Source organism: Anguilla rostrata, chromosome 9 (assembly GCF_018555375.3).
Source record: "Anguilla rostrata isolate EN2019 chromosome 9, ASM1855537v3, whole genome shotgun sequence".
Classification (NCBI taxonomy): domain Eukaryota; kingdom Metazoa; phylum Chordata; class Actinopteri; order Anguilliformes; family Anguillidae; genus Anguilla; species Anguilla rostrata.
The window spans coordinates 11,406,366-11,418,853 of record NC_057941.1 but is presented as its reverse complement, the minus strand read 5'-3'; the positions used below and the strand labels follow the sequence as shown (position 1 = coordinate 11,418,853).

General features: G+C 42.6%; 1 protein-coding gene across 2 annotated transcripts; it reads right to left on the bottom strand.

Moving 5' to 3' along the window:
* Positions 1-5,129: 5,129 nt before the first annotated feature.
* On the bottom strand, positions 5,130-11,360 carry LOC135262937 (forkhead box protein O4-like). 2 transcript variants are annotated; one of them, XM_064350382.1, is made up of 3 exons: positions 9,997-11,360; positions 8,352-9,760; positions 5,130-8,065 (listed from the first exon to the last, which is right to left on the bottom strand). In XM_064350382.1, exons 1-2 carry the CDS (start codon positions 10,396-10,398, stop codon positions 8,381-8,383), a joined length of 1,782 nt encoding a protein of 593 aa, XP_064206452.1. In that variant the 5' UTR covers positions 10,399-11,360; the 3' UTR covers positions 5,130-8,065; positions 8,352-8,380. The 2 variants fall into 2 exon arrangements, with proteins under 2 accessions (XP_064206452.1, XP_064206451.1); XM_064350381.1 differs by having other exon boundaries at positions 5,130-9,760.
* Positions 11,361-12,488: the final 1,128 nt, after the last annotated feature.

Here is a 12,488-nt window from a genome sequence, read left to right as displayed (position 1 = left end):
AGGGCACATACAAGAGTGTACAGTACAATTTAGCAAAATACCAAGATTACAGTTCAGTCAAAAAATAAGATGGAAGTGCAAACAATAATAATGAATCATTGCCACAGTAGTCAAGCCTTTCGCAGAAGTGCTAGACAGGATCATTGGGGGAGGAGCCAAGGTATGATTTAAGGAGGTGAGACTTCAGTCTGCGGTAAAAGGTGGGAAGTGTCTCTGCTCTTCTGACTGATAGGGAGGTATTTCCACCATTAGGGGGCCAGGACAAACAGCAACCTATAAGTTCAGGCATGCAGTGGAGAGGAGCCAGGAGGTTACAGAATGCTGGGGTCTAGCTCGTCTGTAAGGTTCAATGATCTTGAAGCAGAGCAGTCCCCTCAGCAACCCAATAGGCTAGCACCACAGTTTTCAATTTGATGGGAGCTGCAACAGGGCACCAGTGGAGGCAAGAGAGAAAGGGCGCGATGTGAGAATATTTTGGGAGGTTATAGATCAGGTGAGCTGCAGCATTCTGGATGAGCTGGAGGGGTCTGATGGAAATCTGCATTGCGATTTAGTCTGGTTGGTACCGGTCGTACAGGAGCTGTTCCGTAGTGTTACCCGGATTCCGTACCTAAATGATGGTCAATTTGACATTCATGGCCATTTAAGTAAGTAAATGTTTATAACTTTATTTCCTTATGCAATATTGATATTTAAATTATATCAGAGTGTTCAATATGTATATTGTGTAAACATCACAAAGGAGAGCCGGTAAAGGAGAAATAACAGAATCTGCAGCAGTGTGGTTCTTTGAGCTACAATACACGACTCTGGTCTTATTCAGTAAGCATCTGTGAAAGCTTGGAACAAATAAGCAAATTATTCATTGTGCCATCAGTTAGGTAATTAAGACCAAATGTGGAGGGGGAAGTGAATCTGTCCTTTGCTGCTGTGAACTATGCAGAGTATATGTTTTCCTGGGTGGTGGTCTGATCTTTGGAGGCCTGCTTTTTGGCAGCGTAACCTTCACTTGGAGGTGATGTTTATCTCTTATCTGTGCCACTGCCCTCCCAGCTGTCTCCCAGAGTTATTTATAGTCCTCACCCATGGTCCTTATGACATTGTGGAGGTGGGACACCTACTGGGCACTATGAGAAACTGCAGTTCAACACTTGTCGGTGAATGCCATTCCTTACCTTAGAAAATCTGGGAGAGGGGCTGTGTTGACATGTTTTTAGGTTGGGGTGTCAATGTTAGGTCACAGGAGAGCTGAGCATGTGACTGGGGATAAACCTCTTACTGCTTAAGTGATCCTCACCTTCACCATACAGAACATGGTACATAAGGACTTTACTCAAAGGGACAACTCCCGCTGAAACATCTGGCCACAAGTGTTGTTGACTGCAGCTTCAGATTAGCCAAGCTTATTTCCTACCACAGATGTGCTAAAGCATCAGGGTTGCAATAAAGACCTGGTGTGGTAATTGAGGAACATTATTTGTGCGCATTAAATATGGTTACATTAGTCAGATGGTTTTAGGGGAGCATGTGTAAGTTTGAGGTGCCTGTAACACTGTTAAGACATGGTATTTTAACCCTATTAAAATGGCAAGTTGTGAAGTAATTTCCTGGTCCTTTTTTCAGTTGGAAACATTTCTGAAGAACAGATCATGTGGCTCGAATTTACTTAAAATTTGCATTGGGTAATGCAAGGCACAGAAAGGTTTCTGGAATGCAGCCTGCAACTTTTCCTGTTGAACCTGCTTATGTAGATTCAGTTCAAAGATGAACGCTTCATGCAGTTTTACTTATACTTGTAGTTTACAACTCAGTGAGCGTTACTTCATATGAGAGTTGAATAAAGTTGTGTTGGGATAGAAGTGAATAATGAAAGTGAAAGTGATGAAAAGCATTTTGAAGCGCAGGAAGTGCAGTTCGTGGGTGTTGTACAGATGTTGTACAGATTGGCGCCAGAGACTGCACAGTAGGGACATGAAGTTCAGTCATCCATTAAGCGTGTGAGATGAAGCAAACTTTCCCTGATCCATCCACAGAATATTACATACCTTGTCCAAATAACAGAATAACTTAACAAACTGTGGTTGTTGAGTAGCAGGTTGTGTGAAGGTACTGGTCTGGGAAGAGGCTGTGTTATAGGGGAATACAGTAGAACTGTCTAAAGCAAGTATATAGCGTGTCATCTAATGGTTTCGTAAAATAGGCTGTGACGTGGTGCCTCTTTATGTCTTTATGACGCAAGTGCACAGAACCATTTATAAATTGTGCTTCATCATTTCGCAGATCTATATAAATTTCATAATAATAACAAGAATTTTTAATTGTGTTGAGGTTATTTTTTCCATCCACACAAATGAAACCTGCAGTACCTGGAGCAGCTCTACCTTGCCCAAGTCTAACACTGTGACACGCTCTTCCCACACAGGAGCTGCTGAAGGCTGGTGAGCAGTGCTGGTCTCTGGCGGAACAGGTGTAAGCCATGGTGACACTAGCTCACTGCCACACCCTCTGCCGCTTTGTCTTTGGGTCAGGGGCAGAGGGCGACCCTCCACCAATCCCCTGGGCCCCCTGTGGCATCCCCCCGGGCTATTGCTACTATGACACTGCCAAGGGCAATGGGGCTGCCTCCCTACCTTCCATAATACCTTCAGACAGGATAGCATGGTGTTGGGTGAGTCACAGGAGGAGAAGGATTGGTCCTGGCTGGGGTAGCAGATGACAGGGCTGTGACTGACAGCTAAACGCCCTAGCGATGGCGGGGGGGGAATGAGCGTGCGATGCTAAGGTTTCCCCCTGTCCCTGCAGTCTCTGGACTCGGGACATGAGGCAGCGTTCCTCAGACAGAGAAGGAACAAAGTGCATGAAGAGAGGGAGAGGAGTGCAGAATGCCTACTGAACTCCCAGTCTCACCCTCTCACAGGTACACCTTCACTGTGCTGTGGACAGGTACACTTTCACTGTGCTGTACACAGGTACACCTTCACTGTGCTGTGGACAGGTATGCCTTCACTGTGCTGTGAACAGGTACACCTTCACTGTGCTGTACACAGGTACGCCTTCACTGTGCTGTGGACAGGTATGCCTTCACTGTGCTGTGGACAGGTACACTTTCACTGTGCTGTAGACAGGTACACCTTCACTGTGCTGTGGACAGGTACACCTTCACTGTGCTGTACACAGGTACACCTTCACTGTGCTGTAGACAGGTACACCTTCACTGTGCTGTGGACAGGTATGCCTTCACTGTGCTGTGCAAACACTTTGACTGTATTTGAATTACTGTTGAAAAGAACAAGAGGAAAATAACTTTATTATCAGTCATATGGGGATACTGAGAGTGGATGGAAACGGTTTGGCTTCTGCTAGTGATCACGAGCTGTTTTCCTTGGATGGTCACCTGACCATCTTTGTGACATCACCACAAAACCAGCCAAAATCCTGCCGCTTCCTTCGCAGTGAGATGGAAATGGCAGCTGAATAAAGGACAGAACCACTTAGGGGATTTATTTTGTGTCCTTGAGTCTCTACTGAGCAGAGAGATGAAATTGGCCTCCAAACTCCTCTCCCAGCCTGAAGAACAAAGACAAAGCACTGGTGACTGGCAGTAAGACTGAAAACGTGGCTACTGCCAATGTATTCAATATTTACCATGTAAATGTATGAATGAGCAAGAACGTGTGTGTGCATAACACTAAAATGTGAGACATGCAAAGAAACTGTAAATGTGAAAGAATTATTTATTTCTATTAAAATAAATGTTTGAATGCTCAATTAGTGATAGTGGGTTTGTGTCTTTTTGAAATACATGAATGCTGGGCAGAATACAGTGGTTTAAGTTTTCTTCAGAACAACTGTCCAAAAGTGGTGGTCTATCACTGATACTGGTTTCTTTGTATTAGTTCATTGTTCAAGCTATGTGCAGTATACTCATTTGAAGGTGTAGGGATCATAAAAATTGTGCAATCATTTCTTGAAATGATGGCACATCTGACGGTTAACATCCAGTCCATTTCCCCTAGGTCTTTGCAGTCTACTTTGTTGTGTTTGCGCTCACATTCCTCAATCGCAAACACTAGCAAGTACTACTTATTTTTGCCATTTAAACTGGGAGTTTATAGGGAATGTGTTCAGAGACATAGACCTTTACAACTGACTTGTTTCCAAGCATACACATAATTCTATGTGTTTGCGGAAGAGTTGAGGAAATCAAAACCTACATATGTCCTCAGATTTTGTACAGTGCATTCAATTTGAAGCTGGAGGGCTTACGATCTGTGGACTACATTTTTTAATGATAATGATAGGCAATTAAGAGCATTAAAAGGAAGTTTCATCTAGTAAACAAAAAGTTTAAAACTAGGGATTTGTACAACCGTACTTTGCTGTCTTTCAGCATGATCTTCCCAATACTATATTTTGAAAGGATTCCTTTAAGACAGTGGTAATCCTGCTCCTGGAGAACTACTACCCTGTAGGCTTTCATTTCAACCCTAATTTGGTACAGCTGATTCTACTAATCAATGCGATCTCTAGCTGTTAAATGATGTGTGCTTTGTTAGTGCTGGTGTGGAAATCTACTGGACGATAGATCTACAGGAACAGGGTTGGTTACCACTGCTTTAAGAGATGTATTCCTCCTTGGACCTTTGTGCTCCTTTGTGGCCTAGTATACACACAGCCGAAAACGTAGTGCAGCTTAGTATTTTACATCACTGATATATGCATATAGCAGTAAAGCTTTGTTTCTTGAATGTAAAAGATTGATTTTAACCCATCTATACTCTCTTAACATCCACTCTATTTTCTGGACTCCTGACTGAACCCCTTGTTATCTATGTGCCTCTCTGTGGTATTGTATGGTGGTATTCAGTGAGGTGTTCTATTTCTTTCTCCAGAGACCTTATTCCAAAGCTCACAGATTCTGTGGGCTACACAGAGCTTCCTCCAACTTTAACCCCCCCTTCCTTGAAGCCCAGAAACAAGGACACACCAAATGTGTTGGTGGAAATTGCAGAGGTATTAGTATTTGCAGGTGGTGGTCTTCTATCCACTTCTGTTTTGACCAGTTCAGTAGTAAAAGGCCAAAAGACAATGCAATACAAATGTTCAGTAATGAAAATAAATCAGTTAAATGTGCTGAAAATTTCTGTTTATTTACAAAATCTGGAAATCTGACACTGTGGTAATTATGTAAATTTCATATGAAAATATAATACAAAAAGCAATCTGAATTTATCAAAGGAATCAATTACATACATTTGCCCAGCCCTTTCCCAAAGTGAAACAGAAAAACAAAACATAACATCGATCTCAAGTACAGAAATGACACAGCAAAACAGATCATTTTCATTTAAGGAGAGACTACAATGTACCACTTTTCAAATGAAAAGCAAAACTCATTAAGTGAGAAAGTTAATTCTACTACATAAACAGGTGAAGTTAACTAAACAAAATTCTACTTTCATTTAAAAAATGGAGTGATAGTAAGAAGCTTCAGCTTTTTTTATGTACATGGTACAATTTCATAAGGTATTACTTTAAAAATGGTTTACGTTCCCAGATGTTCTTGGCAGCAAATACCAGTCGTCCATTTTGGTACTGGGAAAATAACAGTCATCCATGTTGGTATTGGGCTTGCAAACCAATTTGCAATCAATATCCACACACAAAACTCCTGAGTTACTGAGAATAGGCATATATTTGTTTTACAATATACCAAAATGAAATGTAAGGCCTGAAACCTTATGAATGGAATGGACTCATAACGTAAAACTCCCCAGCATTCAGGTTTATTAATAAGAAACAAGATATATCAACTAAAAGGTTTTTTAATGTAATCAACACCTTTGAGTATTTAAATGTATAAATATTCAAAACAAAAGAAAATGGCTGAATACGTAAGCAAATTATTAAAATACATATTTTTATCACCCCCTAAACTGTAAACATCCATCAAAGCTGCCCACTTTTCATTTACTTCAGCAAAATGTTCAAAATAAACTGTACCTTTGATCATGCTTTCATACAAAACATTTAAACATTATGCATTACAAAAATATACCTTTTACCACCATGTTTAACGGTTGGTATGATGTTCTTACTGTGAAATGCTGCATTTGCTTTATGCCAGACATAATGGGATGCATGTCAAGCAAAAAATTCCACTTTTGACTCATCTGTCCATATTACATTATCCCAAAAAGCTTGGAGATCCAGGTGCTTTTTTTTTTTGCAAATGTAAAATGAGCATTGATATTTCTCTTGGTTAGCAGTGGTTTCCGCACTACCTACCCTCCCATGGATCCCATTTTTGTGGAGTGTAGTCATGACCACCCAACCTTAGCTGAGTCTAGAGGCCTATAGTTCTTTGGATGTTCTTATTAAATTTTTTGTGACATCCTGAGTTGTCACTGCCTTTGGAAAGATTCACCACTGTTCCAAGTGTTCTCCATTTGGAAGCTTTTTTCCCCATCTCTTCTGGAATTTTCTTTGATTGTGGCACAGCATGCTTTTAGAAACTTTGTGGTAACTGCTTAACTGTGATGGCAATGTTCAATATGACTGAGGTTCAGATTCAAGAGGGCCGGCTGAAATCAAGCCTGGCTGTGTTCAATCAGTGGAATCTACAGTAATCATCTATTAAATTTGGTTAATTGGTTGATTAAGCAACTAATAGGGCAATTAGTTTTTCACATGGGTAATATGGGTGCTTGATAACTTTTTAGATTAAATAAATTAAATAATAACATTAGAAATGTGATTTGTATTTATTCTGGTTCCCTTTGTCTAACATTACGTTTTCTCTTAAGATCTGAAACCATTCAGTGTGACAAATATGCAACAGAGGAAATCTGGAAGGGGGGAAATACATTTTCATGGCACTGTATGTTGAAATGACTAAGCCTCATGTTTTCTACCAAATACTGTAGATTCCTGGGTTTCTATGATTCAACCACTCTTCTGCATGTTCAGAGTCATACAGTCCAGCACATACTTTCACAACCTTAATGGAGGATTGCCTCATGTCATAAGAACACTTACCAACCAGATAGCTTGTCATAGCTTGTCAACGTTGAGGAAAAGAGCATTGCCCAAGACTGTCCCCTTTACAAATTTCCCCCACAAAATGTCTTCATATTAGAACAAATAACTTCTAACTCATTTAGAAATTGTTGTGTGGAAATACATCAAACATAACATCAAATATAAACAAGCTGACAAGTGATGTGAAGAGCATCTGCATTTTGACATAAATGCTAAATGTTTCTGTTCACACCGGAAGCAAACTGAAGGTTAGTGAGCCTTCTTCATGCTGTACACCACCACTGTATGTGATTTCCAAATGGGGGACCTGGTGGTCCTGGAGGTCTGATGCACACATGCCTGTTCCGTTCTGATATTCACTTCAAGGTCACATTGGTAGCCCAATAAACAGACATGACGATTTGTTAAAAAAATAAAGGCCATTACATTTTTGCAAAAGGAGTGTAGTTTTCAAATGACCACTACCATAGGATTTTGCATACTCTTTGGTTTTTTGAGCAATTATCAAAATATGATAATTTTTGTCATACATCTTTAAATCCCACTCCATGTAGCCTATCTGAATTCTGAGGGAATAAGGAAGACTTCTCTGTCCCAGTGCCAGAGATTCTGATCACGTATTCTGATCAAAGTCTGCTGTTTCATGACTAATAGGAGTGGTCAGAGTGTCTATTCTGCTTGCATCATCTACCTCGTTATTTTTAACAAAAGCTGCATAAGAGAACAGGAGACTAGTAGTGAGGATAACACACACGTGTGTGCGTGTACGTGTGTATAATCATCACTGTTTTGCTAAACTTTTCTAGATTTTTTCATTACTGCTATCAAACTTGTCAAATCATTCAATATAGCTACTTAAGAATTTTAATAAATTCCCTTAATTCTACACCCCTTCTTTCTCTTTGGTACATTGCCAGGGCACTGTCTGCACTTCACTCTGCATATTCAAAAATAAGTTTGTAAAATACCCATTATTAAACAGAACATGAATTTCAAAGGTACAGCATGTGTAGGGAAGTGTCTCCTGCAAAAAAGAAATGCCAAAATTCAATAGGCCTATATTTAATTCTTTATATTTTGATATGTATGATCAGGAAAAAGGGATCCGGAATGGTGAAATCGGAGAGAGAAAGAGTTGATTTTTAGGGGAGGTGGGGTGGGATCAATGACACTCAATGCACTCTGAGTATAATTTACAGTATCTTTGTAGTTGAGTGTTAAGGGATGCATGCATAACATATGTGTTGTGCCGTTTTACTGGTTATAATGTGATTAGCTTCAACATTATCATCTTACTGATTCTGAGTTACCTGGATCCAGCTGCATAGGTAATGCCAGTTTAACTGGGCACCCAGCTGCGGGGTGATGCCTGAGTGGTAGTCGGGCCTGGGTAACCTTGGCCGGTGGGCACCATAAGGTCGAAATTAAAGTCGAAGCCTTCTCCATCCATGAAGTCACTGTTGATGAAGGAGTCCACATCCCAGTCCATGTTTTCTGGGAATATGTCCAAGTCCAGATCAGCAGGCAGCCTGTCCTGGCTGGACGCAAAGCAACTCAGGCCCCCAAGTAGTCCCATCTCATTAGAGCCTGCACTCCCACTCGCTGGAGATACCTTGTCTCCAAAAAGCATCTCCCCACTTCGACCACTGGGGCTTGGAGTAAACTGGGTCTTTACTGCTGTCAGCAGAGTGGCATCCTGGGACTGACCTGGTACCGATGTACCCAAATGCGACTGGGATGGCTGTCGCGGCTGCAGGGTTGTGGTGGTCACTGAGTTTGGCTTGACATTCTTCACCCCCGGACCTAGCGGCCCTGCCCCTTCATGGCTGGGCATGAGTGGGTCTGTCAGAGTCATTGTTATATCACAGGGTGGGGGCGAGTCGGAAGTGAGCAGCGCTTCCAGAGCGGAAGGCACATGGGCCCTGAAGCGGGCCTCCTGAGAGCTGCCGCTGGTCAGGGGGCTAAAGAGAGCATTGCCAAAGCTGGAGTTGGATCCAGCACGCCGTGTGATGGAAGACAGCGCATCGGTCGGAGAGGAGGGAGGGTCTGGGATCTTGGGGGTCTGTAGTGATGAGAAGGATGTAAAGCTGGTGACCTGGGGTGGCCGGGTGGCTGCAGAGGAGTGTAGGGGTTTGGGAGGGGCCTGGGGCGCAGGCCCGGAACTGACCCCTATACTCTGTCCAGCCATCAGTGTCAATCCATCAATAAGGTCCAGTTCCTCCATGAGCGCCTCAGTGAGGGTGGAAGGCACGCCACCCGCTGAGTAGTCCCCAAACAACCCGTCCTCCGGCAGCTGGTCTTCGTCTCCCTGCTCCGGCATGAGCGTGCTGAGCGTGCTGGCGTTGGAGCTGGAGCGGGGTCGGATGCTGGTCCACGCGTCGAGGTCTTCCATGTTGCTGTGGGACAGGATGTTGCTGCCCTGCACCTCCCAATTAGAGAACTGCTGTGAGGTACCGGGGCTGTCCACAGCGCCATCTGCTGGGATAGAGACGCCCGCTTCTCCTGGCCCCGCCATCCCAGCCTGCTTTTTGGTCTGCCTGGCACGCATGCGGCTCTTAAGAAGCTTGCTGCTGTTGTCCATGGAGACTGCACGTCGGCGTGGTGGCTTCGTGCCCTTTGACCCCTCAGGGTTTAGCATCCACCAGGAGCTCTGACCGGCCGTCTCATTGTTGACTCGTAGGAACTTATTGTGTAGGGAAAGGTTGTGACGGATTGAGTTCTGAGGGGGAGGGGGGTGAAAGGATACAAACACACACACACACACAATAACTTAATTATTCTCTTGTGCACACTTAACATTTTACATTTCACGTGCAGTTGAATGGTCGTATGCCTCACCGGTGCTACCATGTGAGTGCATACTGTGAAGGCCTATTTAATTTATATAAAAAATGCATTTTTTGTCTAAATTCAGACGGAATGTTCCAGAACCAGCAGCGTGAGATACATGCTTACCTTCCATCCAGCTGAACTGTTGCTGTCTCCTTTATCTTTGAAGTATGGCACAGTGTTGACAATCCTGTCATATATCTGGGCCAAGGTGAGGCGCTTTTCCGGAGAGTTTTCGATGGCCTGGCTGATCAGGTCTGCATACGACTGATTCCCCCAAGCATTGCGCCTAGAGGTGCCCTTTCGTTGCGTGGCCCCTGAAGCATGCCCTTTTTCGGGTTCGGTCAGGAATTGTGACAGTTCCCCTTTATCTTCGACTGGTGGAGCCCTTGAGGTCGATTTCTCGCCGTCTGTCCCCTCATGAGCGACCATGGGAATGTCGGGCCTATGTAGCGGCCATGTGCACGACCTCGGTCGACTCTGAGGTTCAAAGTCTGGGTCAATATGGGCTACCATATCTTCTTCCATGGCTTTCTTTTGTTTTGATACAACAACTTAGTTACTTAAAGGATACAACTGTGTGGTAATTTTGTGTATATTACTATATATAATGCTCGTTCATCTGTTGACTGAAAATATATAGCTACAAATAATTCCAAAACATAGCATTTACTGTCAGACGTGCGGACTAAACAAACGCCTTTCTGACAAACAGGAGGTACAAAATATGACACTAGGCTCGGTCTCTCCCTTTAAAATAAGCGTCACCACCCAGTGTTTACTTAGTTACCTTAGTGTCAGTTATAATGGGGAAATGTTGTTAGTCTCCAATCTTCACTAACGCAGCGACAGGTAGGCTAATATTTTTTTTGTACAAGCTTCAGCATCCAGAACTGTTAATGTGTCGTTCTGGAATTCTTCGTGGAGCGTTACACAATCGCTTGCGAAATCTGAAGTCTAGCTAGCTGCAAACAACGTCCGCAAACTCCACCAAACTGCAGCTAAACCCATGTCGCAAAACGCAGCACATGAAACTGCTCGATATAAACCAGTCAGTGCAAGTCCCTGTTCCTTAGTATTTGTTTTTATCCCAGTTTTCTCCACACCACTTTGCGCCCCGCCACTGCCCGAACAGCTCTTCGGACAAGCAGGCCACACCGATACCGAGCACACTTCCTTCACAGTCTCCACTTGTTCCAAACCAAACAATCCTGGCTCTCTAATAAAAAACTGACAACATGCAAGCTATAGCTATTTGGACTAACTCCTGTTATTTTTCAATACTAGGTAGCATTAGGTATTTTTGTAATATTTAGTTATCGAAAGAAAAGCATTCTGCTACCTTGTATTAAATATTGATCGAAGTCGTATTTGCTGTCAGTCCAATAGGTAATTGCAATTGCGTATTCTTGAATCCAAGAAGCAAAACATCCTCAGTCAATCCGTTTTGTTGTGACTCAGATACCCTCCTGACGTGTTTACCACAGTGGGACGACTCCCACTGCGCCTGCGTCGAAGGTGCGCTGCTGGGAAAGAGAGTCAAATGTACATCCTATGTAAAAATGCATAATATTATAATTTGTCTGTGCTTGTTCACTGGGCTAATTTTTAATCCACGGGAACGATTAGGCTACCATTCCATACATTTATAATGAAATAGGACACACTGTTGCTTTCATTCTTTAACTCGTTCTATGTTGTATTGGTGCCTTTTGGATTTAAGTGGTATTAGTCTTAAGGGAAATACTTTCTCAAAATGTAAAATATTGGCCAAACCTGCTCTACTAATATGAGTAGCTATGACAAAGGCTATAATTCACCCCAGGGTAATATAATGCATAACTTCTAATAATTTTTGCACTGGGGACCTCGCTGCATGCATCATGTTACATTACACTGCATTAATTTAGCAAACCCTCTAATGTAGAGCAATTTACAACGAAACCGAAAATAACTGCATCAACCTGAGTTGATATATTTTTTCATTACATAAATGAAAGTATTTTTAAAATGTGTTTGTGTTTTCCTTTGTCTAAGATTAAATATTTTCAAAAGATGTGACAGATATTCGATAATAGAGGAAATCAGGAGGGGGCAAATCCTTTTTTAATTTATGATAACCCAAAACCAGAATACAAATCTGAGATTTAAACAGCTAACATTAATTTAAACCATAAACCATGATATTGTTGCGGCTTTTTCGAAGGGGCTTTAGCCACCAGAGCTTGTCAATACTGTTTATGTGCGTGTTTACTTGCGGGTTTGTGGGTTGCTAGCTCTGGAAGCAATCTGTCTAGCCAGCCAGTTATCGGTCGCCTGGAAAGGTCCCAATGATTTGGATAAAGGCCGCAAGCTATGTATAAAAGGGCGCACAGCTGGCGCGTGGCCAGTTCCTTAAATCCTATGCTTGTCGATGCTTTCACTACTTCGCTACTTAATAAATGAGTGGATAAATGAATCCACCTAGAGATCCGTTTGGCCTGTCCGTCACCGAAATCGTTACAATATCATAATAAGATCTATAAATAAACTACATAGGATTACAAAGGGGTGGGAATAGGAAGGGAGCCAAGACACTGGTTGAAGAGGTGCGTCGGAGAATTGCTAGTGATTCTGTC

Coding starts and splice junctions, on each gene's coding strand:
- LOC135262937 (XM_064350381.1), bottom strand. CDS start 10,398: ATGGAAGAAGATATGGTAGCCCATATTGACCCAGACTTTGAACCTCAG. Junction 9,761..9,996: donor ACAGTTCAGCTGGATGGAAG/GTAAGCATGTAT, acceptor CCTCCCCCTCAG/AACTCAATCCGTCACAACCT.